A 17412-nucleotide genomic window follows, 5' to 3' on the forward strand; every position below is an offset into this window, starting at 1 on the left:
ATTTACATAAGTATTCAGACCTTTTGCTATGAGATTAGGTGTGTGTCTTAGTGTGCGTGCGCATATGAGTGTACAAAAAATTAGGAACACCTTTCTAATATTGAGTTGCACCCCAATTTCCGCTCAGAACAGCCTCAATTCGTCAGGGCATGGACTACAAGCTGTCGAAAGCTTGTATGTTGACTCCAATGCTTTCTACAGTTGTCAAGTTGGCTGGATGTCCTTTTTGAGGGTGAAAAACCCATCAGCGTTGCAGTTCTTGACACACCCTTATACCGGGTGTGCCTGGCACCTACTACCATACACCGTTCAAAGGCACTTAAATCGTTTTGCTTGCCCATTCACCCTCTGAATGGCACACATACACAATCAATGTCTCAATTGTCTCAATGCTTAAACATTATTCTTGAACCTGTCTCCTCCCTTTCATCAACACTGATTTTAAAGTAGATTCATTAAGTGACATCTATAAGGCATCATAGCTTTCACCCGGTCAGTCTGTCATGGCAAGAGCATGTGTTCCTAATGTATTCTTCACTCTGTATGCGTCTCTGTCCATCTGTTTTATGTATTTGTTTGCAGGATTCTCATGAATTTACATTTTATATTTGTTTTATAGAATATTATGTTTCTATTTAACCTCAAAAGACAAATGATACAAGGATTGGGCACCTAAAAGTTCTAGCCTTTCAATATTCAAGGTCTACCTTCTTTCATTCTGTCCTTCCTATTTCTCTCTCTCCACCCGTTTAGGAGGCCCTGCACACGTACCCTCAGATGGCGGGGGACACCCTGGACTCAGGAGCTGTGAGGGTGCGGTTCAGTGGGGAGGGCTACAACCGCAAGACTCTCAACAGAGTCAAGAAGAGCCTACCCAAACCACAGGTGTGTGTGTGTGTTTGTTGGTAATTCTCTGTGTGTGTTTGGGGGCGTGTGGGGGGGGGGGGGGGGGGGGTTTGGTTGTCCATCTCTTATAAGTTGATAAAGTGTGTGTGTTGTGTGTATTCCCATGTCGTGCTGTTGAACCTTGATTAGATGTGTGTTTTTTTTTCTTCATATATTGTTTTTATACTATTAGTTGAACCTCTCTGTCTTCCGCCAGGACCTTAAACTGTCAACAGAGTCATGTCGGATCTACAGCCTCTATCACTCCCTGCATCATTATAAATATCATACTTTCTTACATTGTAAGAAAGAGGTAAGGACATCCGACCTGTATTTTATATTATTGTAATAGATATTTAAATATGTTGCGATATTTAAATAGTATCAAGAACAGTTATTATTTTTTTATTTTATTTACCCAGCAGAAATATTAGTCCATGTTTAATTCCCGTACCATTGCTTAAAGACACAACCTTATATTTTTCAAATAAACACACGAGTCGTAATATATAGTGTTTTATATGTCCCATGCTGACATAGTCAACTAAATTAAATTCATACTTCATTGCCAATCAACAGTGGTTGATAGGAATTCTAAATATTTTGTTTTATATTAATATTGTGTTTCCCCAGTATACATCAAATATTGTTTATTCCTTGGGTAGATGCACCATAGCCTAGACATGAACTTCTATTTTTCAAATAGACATACTATTACCATAGTCAAAACGTATATTGTGCTTATTTTTTTTCCCTGGCAGACATCATATATTGTGTTTATATTCTGTCTTCCCTGGCAGACCAATACTATAGAGCAGGCAGCTGAGGACCCTGGGCAGGAGGAGGTGGTGCAGCAGTGTATGGCCAACCATGGCTGGCTGGACACACTCTTCAACTCCTTCATCGAGCTGCTCACACTCAGCACCAAGGCCTGAGAGACAGACCAAGGCCTGAGAGACAGACCAAGGGGAAAGAATACAGAAAGAAAGGGGGAAAGCCAAATAACATAAGGCACAGAAACTAGGGCCCCAGAAACGGAGGTTGGTGAACGAGTGGAAACGAGGGAATAGAGGCCCCATCCCACCTGGAGTCGTGTCGGTCTGAGGGACAACTTGAAAGGCCACTCTAGGAACAAGAGGGTTGGTAGGTGTGACCTTGGAGAGTGACCTCTCCTTAGTTGCTCAATTACTAAAATATAGAGTTACTTGACCTTGAGAATGGATGATGACCCCACAGGTGCTGGGGTCGTTCCTGATGGGCCAAGAGAGGAGACTGACCAATCAGGAGACAAAGACCGACGTTAAGGTCACAGAGGATAGACAAGGCAGATGGATGAGGTATTGCACCAAGTCACGGAGGATTGTCCTACTGACATTGTAAAACTGTGTCAGTCCCAAACAGTTCAGAGAGAATCTATTACTGTTTCGTTTTTACATAAATTATCTTTTAAAGACTCTAACGGCTTTTAACGAGTGGACGTTGGCGAGAATGCTTTTTAAAACATTGTGTTAGAGGAGTGCAGTGAGCAGTGTGACTATATGGGAACGGATGCAACATAAAGGTGTTAATTCTCGCTCGCTCTATGCGACAGTAGTCGGCAGTACCGGCGCGCTATGTGGTAGTATATAAACACATTTGTATTATTTATGAGGTTTTTAATATAAACTCTCACAAGCGCTGGGATGCCGCCTTAGCATTTTAAGTAACATTTTTCACAGGTTATACATAAAATCGTGCACCCGCATATCCGAGCTGTCTTCCTTTTTTTTTCTATACAAAAGATTTGAGGACGAGACGAAAACATGTTATCAACTATGTCTGTAAAAGGGGAGAATGGGAGAGTATATTTGAAATGTAGACATTGTAGTGCTTTAGTTCATTCATCATAATCATGCAGGTTAAAAATGAAAGAAACTAATAACCGTATCCAGTTACCTTACACACGAGTGGTTATAAATAAGTAATATTTAAAAAGGAAATATTCATTTCATTTTTATCAGTTTGATGTTTGGGCATATTACTATGTTTCCAAGAAAAAGTCAATCAAATTTTCCTTCGAAATAAAGTCTTTGTGTAAATATTGTACAGTTCTTGACACATTGTTTTCTTCTGTACATTATTAACCCTGTATTTGAAAAATGAATAAAAACGGCAAAGAACAATTTGTTGTTGAAATCAATGTATATGAAATGCAACAACTCCGCTACGCTGATCCTCAACACTGGAGCATAACAAGGGTGCCTGCTCAGCCCCCTCCTGTACTCCCTGTTCGCCCATGGCTGCGTGTCCACGCATGTCTCAAATTCAATCATCAAGATTGCAGACGAAAACAGTGGTAGGCCTGTTTACCAACATCGATGAGACAGCCTAGAGGGAGGAGGTGAAGGCCCTGGCAGAGTGGTGCCAGGAAATTAACCTCTCCATCTCCGTCAACAAAATGAAGGAGCTGATTGTGGACTTCAGCAGAGAGCAGGTGAAAAGGTTTAAGTTCCTCGGCGTGCACGTCACTGACAACCTGAAATAGTCCATCCACACAGACAGTGTGGTGAAGAAGTTGTAACAACAGCTCCTCTTCAACCTCGGGAGGCCTGTTCACCCCACTACCATCTAGAACACAGGCGTCAAACTCATTCCACGGAGGGCAGAGTGTCTGCGGGTTTTCGCTCCCTTGTACTTGATTGATTGAATTAAGTTCACTGATTAGTAAGGGAACTCCTTACCTGGTTGTCTAGGTCTTAATTGAAAGTAAAATACAAAAACCAGCAGACATTAAGCCCTGATCTAGAAGGCAGAGATAGTACAGGTGCATCAAAGCTGGGACCGAGAGACTGAAAAACAGCTTCTATGCTCTAACACTGACATCAGTTACAAACGAAGCATGTGTTGAGTGAGTCCACCAGATCAGAGGCAGTAGGGATGACCAGGGATGTTCTCTTGATAAGTGTGTGAATTAGACAGTTTTACTGTCCTGCTAAGCATTCCAAGTGTAACGAGTACTTTTGGGTGTCAGGGAAAATGTATGGAGTAAAAAGTACATGAATGTCTTTAGAAATGTAGAGAAGTAAAAGTTGTCAAAAATATAAATAGTGAAGTACAGATACCCCCAAAAAATAATTAAGTGAAAATACTTGAAAGTACTACTTGAAAATACTTTACACCACTGTAAATAGTCACCAATAGCCAGCCTACGCCCAGTACCCTGCCCTGAACTTAGTCACTGTTACTAGCCAGTTACAACCTGGTACTCTACCCTTCACCTTTAGAGACCGCTGACTAATGTACTGCACATAGTCATTGAGCACTGGTCACTTTAATGTTTACATACTGTTGTTTTACTCACTTCACATGTATATTACTGTATTCTAGTCGTGGCTCATCCTCTACAACCACTGCTGTACACACCTTTTTAAATTCCTATACTGTCCATATACTCTATATACACACGCCATCATATATATTTATATTCCCGGAATCATTGCTCGTTCAGGTATTTGCTTAATTTCTGAATTATTTGGGGGGATTTGTGTGTATTGTTCTTGATTACTGCACCTACGATAACATCTGCAAAATATGTTTAGGCGACCAATAAAATGTGATTTGATTTTGAAATAGTGTAACTACGCCACCTAGTGGTATTGGATAGATCACAAAAAGGAAGTTACCTCAGAGCTGTTTGTGACGTATAAACTGGAAAACGAAACTGAAGACACTGGATTTCCCAAGAAATTATTCGCTTGATAGGACATACAGATACGTCGGTTTGAATTTGATGGCAGTTTCTGTAGTCACGGTCGACACACTTCAATTTTTTTGCATAATATATCTAAGGATAATTACCAGACTGAGCTTTACTTTAATCCAGACAATACTGATTCGTGAACGTCGGCACACTCCGAAGACCAGGTAAAATAACCTTTAAATGTGCAATTCTTTGCTAGCACTTGCGTTACTCAATCTAATGCAAATGTCAATTATCTGTGTGTGTGGTAAAGTGACAAATTAATAAAATCAAAGTCTGTTATTACACCTCGCTACAGTCTCTGGGAATGATTTATTGCGGTCCTGAACTAGCAAAGAGTAGCTAGGATTACCCATAACATGCACAATGAATACATTTATGATACAGATACAGTGGAGTTGCATTTCTTTAAAATCCATAATCTATGATGAGACTCAGCCTAAACCAGAATCCTAGCAGTTTTAAAATACATAGATAGATCCATAGATGTGTAATTTGTGTTGCATTGCTCAATTTATTTTTACACAAAGTATACTCAACCCCTGTTTTATAATTTCCCATGTTTATGTATCGTCTAATCTGAATGCTAGGCTATATTTTGATTATCTCTGATTTTAAAACGCGTGCATTTTTGTAATATGATGACCCCTATGACTGTTACTTTAACTTTTATTCATTCTATCGCTTCTATCATTTGCAGTCTGTGAATGTACATGCATGTCTGGTTTATTCATATATTTTTTTAAAGGGAGTAGTAAAAAATAAATAACTTTTGTAAATCTGTGATTTACAGAAAGATACTGACCACAATTTATTGAATACATATTGTTCCCAGTGGACACAGGCTGTCACAAATTAACAAATCCTCTTCTTTAACTCTTAGATTAAAAAATGTCTCAATCCAAACCGCTCCTCATCCCATGGCTGCGCGAACAGATAAATAGTGGCCAGTATCCAGGGGTTACCTGGACCAATCAGGAGAGAACAGAGTTCTGCATCCCTTGGAAACACGCTTTGAGGCAGGATTCCTGCAGCGATGATGTACTTATTTTCAAGGTAAAGTCAATATCTCGCTCCTCACTTACAAAAATAAATAATAACAGTGTTACTCACCATTTACTGCTCCCCAAAACTTAAAGCAAAGTTCCTCCCAAAAACTATATTTTGGTACAGTATTTGTTTCATTAGTCCATTGTTTATAGTCCCAGAATGTGTTGCATGTCAGCAATCAAGTTTTCAAGATAAATAACTTTCAAAAATACAGAAGGTATGATACAGCCCCCACTTCTCCTTAGGCGTGGGCTGAGGTTAGCAATGGTAGGGTTCAAGGCGACCCCTCCATTTGGAAGAGAAACTTCCGTTCTGCCCTCCGAGCCAAGGGGTTCAAAATGCTCCTTGACAACAAAAATGATGCAGCCAACCCCAACAAACTGTTCCAGTGGCCAGATGAGGCATCCACGGGAGGTAAAGCACCAACCAAAAAATACAAAGGAAAACAACAATTCAATGCTTGATTCATTATTAAAACAATGACATATGGGTGTGACATAGGAGTGAAATATGAGTCAAATAGAACACGTTCTCTTTAATATACAGCAAATGGCCAAGAGGTTAACATTTACTGAAAGTTGCAACAATATTGCATATCTAAATGGAGACGTAAGTTAGTAGCAGAAATTCAGTTCTGAAACAACATGAAATGACACTCAATCATTTTGTTTTCAAACTTGTCCATCTCTAAAGGATCTCAGCACCCAGAACATGATCTGTATCAAGATCCCAGTCCATTACAAGAAGTGAGTGTGCTTATAAGAATTCTCACTTGTGAATGGAATGCAGTACCTGTACTGTAAAATCTTTTTTAAACACTTCTTTTTCCCCAACTCTGCTCTTTTAGAGTCTACCATGTTTTAATGACCTTTACCTTGCAGCAGAAGAAACTGTACACACAGGTAATGCAGATAAAAGTTTAACGTGACAATTTAACGACAAGCTTTCAGGAAGTGGATGATGTTTAATGCAATCTAAAAGTAGGGTAAATTTACATTTGTGAAATGTACTATGTCTCTTTTGTTATCTCATGTTATGTCTTCACTCATCTTTCCCACAACTACTCGCCAGCAGAGGGGATTTCAACCACTTTCAACCAGGATATACTTCAGAAATGTCTGCAAGGGTTGAACATTGAACAAACAGGTGGGAGCCAACCGTTCCAATGTGGCACTCTAGACCAGGGGTCTCCAACAGGTCAATCGCGAGCTACCAGTAGTTATGAAAAATATATTTCACAGCGGTTGCGATGGTACAATGATTCTATACACTATACTTGATTGTTTTGTCACCTAAACTGAAATTAGGTGAACTATTAGAATTTTATCAACCAGGAAATAACGGAGTGATTTCAGCATAGTGCATCTTTTAAGCCTTTTTCTGGACTAGGAAGCCCTAGGACTAGGCTTAATCTGTGTCCGGGAAACCGGCCCATAATGATTATCATGATATAGGCTATTATCCAAGTCTTTCTCTTCACTCTTCCAACCTCTTCTGCAGAGGCTATTCAGGTTTATGAACTCCCCATCGAGGAACGGCAATATCCAATGGAGGGCGCGATTGGAGGGCATGATTTGCTAGGGCAACAGCAGTATCCGGTTGTAATGGAGGATGCATCGGGAGGAGCCGTGTTGCCCCCGCAACCGGGGTATCCAATGGATGGAGCCGTTGGTGGTGCCCATGAACAGCAGGTGGTGGAGCAGTTCACAAATGAATTGTCCAGAACCATGGTGGGCGAAAATTTTAGTAAGTTCTGAATATTATTGGATTACTAGTTGTGGGTGTTAGAATTGAAGTTAATGCCAATTGGCTTCTCTTCACACAGTAGTTGGTGTCAATACAGTCTATCTTAGAAAAACATATCATTATACACTGCTCAAAAAAATAAAGGGAACACTTAAACAACACAATGTAACTCCAAGTCAATCACACTTCTGTGAAATCAAACTGTCCACTTAGGAAGCAACACTGATTGACAATAAATTTCACATGCTGTTGTGCAAATGGAATAGACAAAAGGTGGAAATGATAGGCAATTAGCTAGACACCCCCAATAAAGGAGTGGTTCTGCAGGTGGTGACCACAAACCACTTCTCAGTTCCTATGCTTCCTGGCTGATGTTTTGGTCACTTTTGAATGCTGGCGGTGCTTTCACTCTAGTGGTAGCATGAGACGGAGTCTACAACCCACACAAGTGGCTCAGGTAGTGCAGCTCATCCAGGATGGCACATCAATGCGAGCTGTGGCAAGAAGGTTTGCTGTGTCTGTCAGCGTAGTGTCCAGAGCATGGAGGCGCTACCAGGAGACAGGCCAGTACATCAGGAGACGTGGAGGAGGCTGTAGGAGGGCAACAACCCAGCAGCAGGACCGCTACCTCCGCCTTTGTGCAAGGAGGAGCACTGCCAGAGCCCTGCAAAATGACCTCCAGCAGGCCACAAATGTGCATGTGTCTGCTCAAACGGTCAGAAACAGACTCCATGAGGGTGGTATGAGGGCCCGACGTCCACAGGTGGGGGTTGTGCTTACAGCCCAACACCGTGCAGGACGTTTGGCATTTGCCAGAGAACACCAAGATTGGCAAATTCGCCACTGGCGCCCTGTGCTCTTCACAGATGAAAGCAGGTTCACACTGAGCACATGTGACAGACGTGACAGAGTCTGGAGACGCCGTGGAGAACGTTCTGCTGCCTGCAACATCCTCCAGCATGACCGGTTTGGCGGTGGGTCAGTCATGGTGTGGGGTGGCATTTCTTTGGGGGGCCGCACAGCCCTCCATGTGCTCGCCAGAGGTAGCCTGACTGCCATTAGGTACCGAGATGAGATCCTCAGACCCCTTGTGAGACCATATGCTGGTGCGGTTGGCCCTGGGTTCCTCCTAATGCAAGACAATGCTAGACCTCATGTGGCTGGAGTGTGTCAGCAGTTCCTGCAAGAGGAAGGCATTGATGCTATGGACTGGCCCGCCCGTTCCCCAGACCTGAATCCAATTGAGCACATCTGGGACATCATGTCTCGCTCCATCCACCAACGCCACGTTGCACCACAGACTGTCCAGGAGTTGGCGGATGCTTTAGTCCAGGTCTGGGAGGAGATCCCTCAGGAGACCAGCCGCCACCTCATCAGGAGCATGCCCAGGCGTTGTAGGGAGGTCATACAGGCACGTGGAGGCCACACACACTACTGAGCCTCATTTTGACTTGTTTTAAGGACATTACATCAAAGTTGGATCAACCTGTAGTGTGGTTTTCCACTTTAATTTTGAGTGTGACTCCAAATCCAGACCTCTATGGGTTGATAAATTTGATTTCCATTGATAATTTTTGTGTGATTTTGTTGTCAGCACATTCAACTATGTAAAGAAAAAAGTATTTAATAAGAATATTTCATTCATTCAGATCTAGGATGTGTTATTTTAGTGTTCCCTTTATTTTTTTGAGCAGTGTACATTGTACTGTGGGCGTGCCAATGTTAATAGTTTAAATGCTTATAGGGCTGTGTTCTACATGAACAAGTTGAACATCCTTCTTCCCTCCATTTCAAAATGTTTTTTTCTACTGAAACAACCCTGTTTTGTTATGGGAGTGCCACTGCCGTGGGGTTACCCATAATTTCAATGCTGTATCTAGACAGTATATGGTCATGCACAGAACACTATCTTTCCCCAGGTTTAGTTGTTCCTCCTCTCATCTTGACAACAATCTATTATTTTCCTTTCTTCCCCTAGAGACTCACTTCAGGGTTTCTGTGTACTACCGGGGAGTGAAGATGCTTGAGCAGCTGGTTGAGAACGAGGCAGGGTTCAGATTAGTCTACAGGTAAAATGGAATATAGCACAGCTAGGCTACATGTTTGTAATTTTTGTTGTTGTCTATTGTGTGTTTGGTTATGAACCCAGGACGATTAGCCTGATGGACTAATAGGTAGCTCTGTCTCTACTAGACCTGAACTTACACAACCGCTTCTGGACCCAGACTCTGGCCTGAATCTGGTCTCTCTGCCCAGTCCACCACCTGTCCGGGACGAAACTCAGGCCAAACTGACCCAAGAAATCCTGTCTCTCCTGGGAGAGGGCCTGGAGGTGGGTGCCTCCGGGTCCATTATCTACGGACTCCGTAAGGGTGGAATTAAGGTCTTCTGGAGCCTTGACAAGTTTGACAAGAGCAGGAGGCCCCAGGCAGTGTCCAAATACCCGGAACCACTATATCAGGCCAAGGACTTCTATGGAGGTGAAAGAGAAAAATATATACTGAGACTGATAAAAAAAATTAGAAAGGAGGCATGATAAAAATGTTTAAAAATTATTTCAGAGAAACTTCTTAAAGGGGAGGTTCAGTATTTACTAAATGTAAGATGGTTCCTCAACCTTAAAGTAGTCTATGGGCCAGGAGAAAGTGTAGTCCGTGTTTCGGCTTCACCCACTACAAACTTCAGCTAACTTTAGCCACCGCTAGCTAAAGATCAATGGGAGTGATAGGAACGACCTTGCAATTTTCTAAACGGATTGGCTGCATGACCAGATTATCTGGACACCTCTTCCAGATAGCTAAACAGCCGTCCGTACCTTCTGCGCATATGCTACTTCCCACACAATTTTTCTACGTAGCTCCCCTGCTCCGTCCGCTGCTGCTTCCGGCGCTCTTCCTGTTCTCATCCAGTTCTTTTGTTTGCTGTAACTATAAACAACTTGATCGACATGTTGTAATAACTCAACAGCGCACGCCACTGGGCAAAATATGTGCTTTGTTTGAAACAAAACACAGATAGGCAACAGTTTAACAGCATCTGCTAAAAAAGAATAGGTCACGAAACAACACTACGTAATTCAAGAAGATCTAAATGCATATTCCCATGAAACTGAATGAGATTATATGGTTGCCATGCAGATGCTGCATGGAGATTTCACCGGTAAAACGTAAATAATTATCGCTCACGATTGACAATGAGAAAAGGGAAGGGGGAGCAGCGACTATGTAGTTTTTGTTTGCCTAAAGTAACATGCGCAGAACGGGATACGGTTGTTTAGCTCTGGAAAAGTCACCCCCCCCCCCCCCAGGGCGGGAACCATTTCACAGTTGACGCTATACATCGATTTTAAGATAGCTGAAGTTTTTAGTGGAGAAAACCCAACCACGGATTAAGTCCAAATCACACGGGTAGTGTTTCATTGTATTTTTTTATGCGCATGAATGAGTGTGTTTACGCTGGAAATAGAATGGATGGGAGTGAATAAAAGAAAACAAATGGCCGTGAGCATCAACTGCGTCACGAGCTGAATTGTGTTTTGGAATTATATATCACATTGTCAATGTCATTCCTTGTCGGTATCACTGTTGCTGACAGACAATTTGATTGATACATTTCAAAGTGCATGGTTATTGAGTGCCTTGGTTCAAATTAATCAAATCTGGTCTAGAGTTTGTGTGGGTCAATTGTAGAAAGGGAATTCAAAGAATTGTTCCTACTTCCCTACTTAGCTACAGTTGAAGTCAGAAGTTTACATACACTTAGGTTGGAGTCATTAAAACTCGTTTTTCAACCACTCCACAAATTTCTTGTTAGCAAACTATAGTTGTGGCAAGTCAGTTAAGACATCTACTTTGTGCATGACACAAATAATTTTTCCAACAATTGTTTACAGACAGATTATTTCAATTATAATTCACTGTATCACAATTCCAGTGGGTCAGAAGTTTACATGCACTAAGTTGACTGTGCCTTTAAACAGCTTGGAAAATTCCAGAAAATGATGTCATGGCTTTAGAAACTTCTGATAGGCTAATTGACATAATTTGTGTCAATTGGAGGTGTACCTGTGGATGTATTTCAAGGACTACCTTCAAACTCAGTGCCTCTTTGCTTGACATTATGGGAAAATCAAAAGAAATCAACCTCAGAAAAGAAATTGTGGACCTCCACAAGTCTGGTTCATCCTTGGGAGCAATTTCCAAATGCCTGTACAAACAATAGTACGCAAGTATAAACACCATGGGACCACGCAGCTGTCATACCGCTCAGGAAAGAGACATGTTCTCGCTCCTAGAAATGAACTTACTTTGGTGCGAAAGGTGCAAATCGATCCCAGAACAACAGCAGAGGACCTTGTGAAGATGCTGGAGGATACGGGTACAAAAGTATCTATATCCACAGTAATAAGAGTCCTATATCGACATAACCTGAAAGGCCGCTCAGCAAGGAAGAAGCCACTGCTCCAAATCCGCCATAAAAAAAGCCAGACTACGGTTTGCAACTGCACATGGGGACAAATATTGTACTTTTTGGAGAATGTCCTTTGGTCTGATGAAACAAAAATAGAACTGTTTGGCCATAAGGACCATCGTTATGTTTGGAGGAAAAAGGGGGACGCTTGCAAGCTGAAGAACACCATCCCATCCGTGAAGCACGGGGGTGGAAGCATCATGTTGTGGGGGTGCTTTGCTGCAGGAGGGACTGGTGCACTTCACAAAATAGATGGCATCATGAGGTAGGAAAATTATGCGGATATATTGATGCAACATCTCAAGACATCAGTCAGGAAGTTAAAGCTTGGTCGCAAATGGGTCTTCCAAATGGACAATGACCCCAAGCATACTTCCAAAGTTGTGGCAAAATGGCTTAAGGACAACAAAGTCAAAGTATTGGAGTGGCCATCACAAAGCCCTGACCTCAATCCCATAGAACATTTTTGGGAAGAACTGAAAAAGCATGTGCGAGCAAGGAGGCCTACAAACCTGACTCAGTTACACCAGCTCTGTCAGGAGGAATGGGCTAGAATTCACCCAACCTATTGTGAGAAGCTTGTGGAAGGCTACCCAAAACGTTTGACCCAAGTTAAACAATTTAATGGCAATGCTACCGAATACTAATTGAGTGTATGTAAACTTCTGACCCACTGGGAATGTGATGAAAGAAATAAAAGCTGAAAGAAATCATTCTCTACTATTATTCTGACATTTCACATTCTTAAAATAAAGTGGTTGGCCTAACTGACCTAAGACAGGGAATTTTTACTCTGATTAACTGTCAGGAATTGTGAAAATACTGAGTTAAAATGTATTTGTCTAAGGTGAATGTAAACTTCCGACTTCAACGTTCTGTAGGCTATGGTTTAGGCCTATCTGACAAATAGGCTACCGATTTGAAAACAATGCAGCAGCCTACCTATGTTAATTTTGATCATAGGGATGTAGCCCAGGCTACGGCTGGAAAACTTGAGGAATGCGGTAGCTCCGAGTTTCAAGAGAGAGTACAACTTTTTCGAATGACTTTTCATGACAACGCAGGTGTACACAATGCTGTGTATGTGAATTAATGCTTGTGATTCTCTCACTTGAAAATTCATGCCATCGACGGACGTCCCCTGTGTGATTTTGGCTTTACAGATTCTCCTGGCCCATAGACAACTTTCAGGGTTGGAAACATTTTTTCTTTTCTTTTTTTTCTTTAACCTTTAATTAACTAGGCAAGTCAGTTAAGAACAAAATATTATTTACAATGACGGCCTAACCCGAACAACTCTGTGCCAATTGTGCACCGCCCTATGGGATTCCCAATCACGGCCAGTTGTGATACAGCCTGTAATCGACCCAGGGTCTGTAGTGACGCCTCTAGCAATGAGATGCAGTGCCTTAGACCGCTGCGTCACCCGGGAGCCCTGTTAGGAACATCTAACAATAAGTTGTAAAATACTGAACTGCCCCTTTTTATAGGTTTGAGAGGGAGTGATTCAGTCTTTCAGGTGGATGTGTAGTTCTCTGGCACTGACCTTCGAATCCCTTCACCCTCTTCCCTTCTTTCTCCAGGGCTGTTGAAGTTCATGCACAATCATGGAGGAGAATGTCCCCCCTTTTCTCTATTCTTCTGTCTGGGCGAGAAGTGGCCAGACCCGGACAACAGACCCTGGGAGAAGAAACTGGTCATGGTCGAGGTGAGACACACACACAGTCATAGGCAGGTCTCGTGAACTTGGCATAATTTTGTTTCTGTTATCTTGCCTTCCTCCTCCGCTCGAGGTCCACCTATGCTTGTTAGTAACCTACGATGTGAACTATTAGTGGTTGTGACAAGCGGAGCGGTTTCTGTTTTCTTCCTCCGAAATCGGCTCTACGGTTGGGGCTATTTAGCTATTATGACCCCATTCCTGAACGTTGAAACTCTCAGGAAATATATGTCTGCTATTTCCCTATACAACGTTTCCAAGCCATGCAGGACACTTTAGAAGGGACTGACAAAACCGCAATCGAAAACAATGCACATCTTTTTTTCGGCACAATTATAATTTTTTATTTTATTGAATATCCAAAACATACAATATACTTGCAGTGAAGCCGCTCAACAACTACACCACACCAGTCATCCAACAGACTCCCATTCAGAGCGACACACAAAAGCATCCAGGGTAAACGCCCTGCTCAAAGGCACGTCGACAGATCTCCCACAAGGCCAAAAACGGGGACCCGAACCCTCCAAGATCCCCCCCCCACAGTTCCCCAAGAGCTGTCCCTCAACCATCCGAGACCCCTCCCACAGTCTCGACCCCCCCCCCCCCCCCCAAATGTTTTTAATTTAAAAATGTAAAGAATTCCACCCCCCCAAGAACCCACCAACAACCAAGAAAAATTTACTAAAGAGGAAAAAGACAAAGGACTACAGAAAATAACAATGCAAAAAACAAAGGAGATCAAGGACAACTAAAATCATAACAGCAAGGCCAATTGTGTATGTTTGAGTGCATGTCTGGCACTATTTACATGTGTGTGTATCCGTGTATGTGTGCATTTGAATGAGATTGTGTGTATATATGCATGTGTACAAACACCTGCACGGCATCAGCCTCAGGCAAACCGGCATTAGCTGTAAAAACACTGCGCCTCAGTGTCATTCAAACTTACTTTTGATTATGTTTTATTTTGACTATTTTTACGCTGTTAGGTTCTAATTATTGTAGTAAGAACTCAACAGACACTGTGAAGCTTAAACCAAGTTTATTCTTCCCAGAGGATCGAAGAGCTGAATTGACAAAGACATGATTCCACCCGTGGTAGTATACGTACTCCACTTTGGGTGGAGTCTCCTCCTTATTGCTAAACATTGCATCATTATTGCTAGGCAAGGAGCTAAGTGATATGGGCCTTAAACGGTTCCTCCCCTTATCAGTACTGCCACGTGACCGTTTTCCCTGCACCCATCCCCTCCCAAGCTTAAGTACGGCACCTCTCATGTCTCTATTATAACTAATGATTAATAATATAACTAATGATGATTAATAGTTAAAGCTCGGAAATCCAAACCCATCAACGTGCTACACGTTTCAGCACTCAGCGGTCCCGTACTGTGAGTCCGCCCCTGCACACACTCCTTTAGGTGTTTGGAAGTGAGATTCTGTTTTGTTTTCTCTGCATGTTTTTTTTTTTTTTTTTTTTACTCATACGCTTTCTCTCTATCAGGTGGTGTTAACCGCTCTGGAGCTACTGAAGTCAATCGCGGTGGAAGGTGGTGCCTCCTCTCTGCAGTCTGTGGAACTGCAGCTGTCCTTGCAGGAGTCCCTGCAGGAGATGATGGACTTGTGCTAAAGAGGGACTGATCCACCTACTGTATAAGGGTTCGCTGTGGAAAATGTACAAATTCTGAGTATCCCTTCTATCATAATGTTTACTATTTTGTATGACCATATTTGATCAACTGTTCAGTAGCAAAACAACAGTATGTGAGGGGGAATGGGTTAAATAAGCATTTACGTTTAATGTTTAATAGGGAACCTCACTATGTTTTGTTTTTTTCAATGATACTGTAATCAACGAGGCATGCGGGGTTCTAAATTGCAACTATTTTGGTCACGTATGCTCCTTAATATTTTGCTGTGCGACCTGGATTTTTTATTTGGGAGCACCAGTGTGCCTAGAAAAATAATCACGCAGATAATTGTTGTAATGATTAGACTTCACTGTACCATTGTTTCCTATTGCCTTAGAGAGAGACTGGCCCAATGCTCCTACGCCAGGCTACCTGCAATTGTTTTGTTTTGTTGATTGCACACGTAGACTATAGAAACTCCGCTAACCAAACAACAGTATGTATTGCTGTAGGTGCATGTCGCTACACTCAAAATTTACATTTCTTAGATTTTTCCTGACCTCAAAAGTGCCCTCATGACGTGGTTTAATTTGGGACAAAATGGAATTAGGCAAAAAAAATGCCCAAACTATGTAGAAACCTACTCATGCAATTTCAATGACAGGTATTTGTATCAATTTTAGCTTTTTTTTTATAATAAACAAATGTGTTTACAGGGTTACCTATTAGTTTCTAGGGCACGACATGTGCTTCAGAAGTAGTTTGAATTCGTGTAGGCTATATCCACTTTTTTGGTGCTCTTAAATGTTATGCTGTGCTCCAAACTTTTTCAAGTTGTGAGCACCAGTTCAGGATTATTAATTGAGGAAAAATATCAAATCAAGCACAGTTATTATCCATCTAAACTAGAGATGTAATGCATAGGCATGGCATCTATTTCACTTAAGTCTTAATAAATTACTGTGATATGGTACAATGGATTTCACAACTTTATTTAAAGGTCTACTGGCCAATAGTATGTATGTATGTATGAGATTAAATGCATCACTCATCATAACTATCTCATCTCGTTTTCAAAAACCCACTCTTTCATAAGACAAGACTTAACTGTATGCTGCGATGAGACTAATTCAGACTACAATAAATAAAAAATACCTTTAAAATGTGTTTTTAAATCTACATCACTTTCTTCACTCTGTATTGTCATTGTAGCTGACCAAAAATACAATTTATGGAATATTGATATATTTACACACAGCTTCCCTTCAGCGTTCACTCCCTGGCTGGATAATGTTGTCCCCGTGGACCAATGAGAAGAGACCATGATCGAGAACAGTTTTCAAAAGCAGTAGTGCTGACAGTAGGCACTTGTAGACTTGAGAGGATTGGTAAAGCATTATGATAAAAGGCTGTGTTGAGAAGTCGCCATATTGCTTCCACCTATCCAATCCTCTCAGGTCTATAAGCGTGGTAGGGAGTAGAGTCAAGGGATCGATTTTGGGATTCAGAAAGTTTGTCCAAGAAAAATGTTGCTGCTGAAATGAAGGTGCTGGGTAGGGTATAGACCTGTGTAATGGTGTACTATAGTGCCTTCAGAAAGTATTCACACCCCTTGACTTTTTTTCACATTTTGTTGTTAGAAAGTGGCATTATAAAGTATGTCATTTTATTGTCAACGATCTACACAAAATATTCTGTCAAAGTGCAAGAAAATTCAAACATTAAAAAAAAAAAGGAAAATAAAACACTATCTTGATTTAGATAAGTATTCAACCCCCTGAGTCAATACATGAATCACTCTGGCAGTGATTACAGCTGTGAGTCTTTCTGTGTAAGTTTCTTCAAACTTTTGAACCCCTAGATTGTTCAATATTTAGTTGTTGATCGTTGCTAGACAGCCATTTTCATGTCTTGCCATATATTTTCAAGACGAATTTAATTCAACTGTAGCCAGGCCACTCATGAACATTCAATGTTGTCTTGGTAAGGAACTCCAGTGTATATTTGGCCTTGTGTTTTAGGACAAAAATGTGTTTCTTTGCAAATGTTTTGCCGTATTACTTCAGTGCCTTATTGCAAACGGGATGCATTTTTTTTGAATATTTTTATTTACAGGCTTCCTTTTCACTCTGTCAATTAGGTTTGTATTGTGGAGTAACTACAATGTT

The 17412-nt window shown here is 41.5% G+C and overlaps 2 protein-coding genes across 5 annotated transcripts in view; both read left to right on the forward strand.

The window, feature by feature from the left end:
* LOC120046425 (proline-rich protein 12-like) overlaps nt 1-3047 on the forward strand; it is a 46637-nt gene extending 43590 nt beyond the window's left edge. For 2 of the 3 annotated variants that reach the window (XM_038991643.1, XM_038991645.1), the window contains exons 13-15: nt 754-885; nt 1103-1198; nt 1686-3047. In XM_038991643.1, coding sequence (XP_038847571.1) covers nt 754-885; nt 1103-1198; nt 1686-1820 — 363 coding nt within the window. In that variant the 3' untranslated portion in view covers nt 1821-3047. The remainder of the gene's footprint in view (nt 1-753; nt 886-1102; nt 1199-1685) is intronic. The other variant, XR_005476802.1, reaches the window with a different exon arrangement.
* A 1538-nt stretch (nt 3048-4585) lies between these two features.
* Nucleotides 4586-16425, forward strand: irf3 (interferon regulatory factor 3). Of its 2 annotated transcripts, none has more exons than XM_038991646.1 (11): nt 4586-4788; nt 5508-5680; nt 5920-6088; nt 6368-6420; nt 6522-6576; nt 6746-6820; nt 7175-7420; nt 9399-9489; nt 9614-9900; nt 13474-13598; nt 15118-16425. In XM_038991646.1, exons 2-11 carry the CDS (start codon nt 5516-5518, stop codon nt 15241-15243), a joined length of 1392 nt encoding a protein of 463 aa, XP_038847574.1. In that variant the 5' UTR covers nt 4586-4788; nt 5508-5515; the 3' UTR covers nt 15244-16425. The 2 variants fall into 2 exon arrangements, with proteins under 2 accessions (XP_038847574.1, XP_038847575.1); XM_038991647.1 differs by having other exon boundaries at nt 6749-6820.
* Nucleotides 16426-17412: the final 987 nt, after the last annotated feature.

Source organism: Salvelinus namaycush, chromosome 4, assembly GCF_016432855.1.
Source record: "Salvelinus namaycush isolate Seneca chromosome 4, SaNama_1.0, whole genome shotgun sequence".
In the NCBI taxonomy this organism is placed as follows: Eukaryota; Metazoa; Chordata; class Actinopteri; order Salmoniformes; family Salmonidae; genus Salvelinus; species Salvelinus namaycush.

Excerpts from the sequence above, each read along its gene's own strand:
- irf3 (XM_038991646.1), top strand. The coding sequence starts at position 5,516 with ATGTCTCAATCCAAACCGCTCCTCATCCCATGGCTGCGCGAACAGATA. Across the intron at positions 6,421-6,521 it reads ATCCCAGTCCATTACAAGAA|AGTCTACCATGTTTTAATGA; the intron begins GTGAGTGTGCTT and ends CTGCTCTTTTAG. Across the intron at positions 7,421-9,398 it reads CATGGTGGGCGAAAATTTTA|AGACTCACTTCAGGGTTTCT; the intron begins GTAAGTTCTGAA and ends TTCTTCCCCTAG.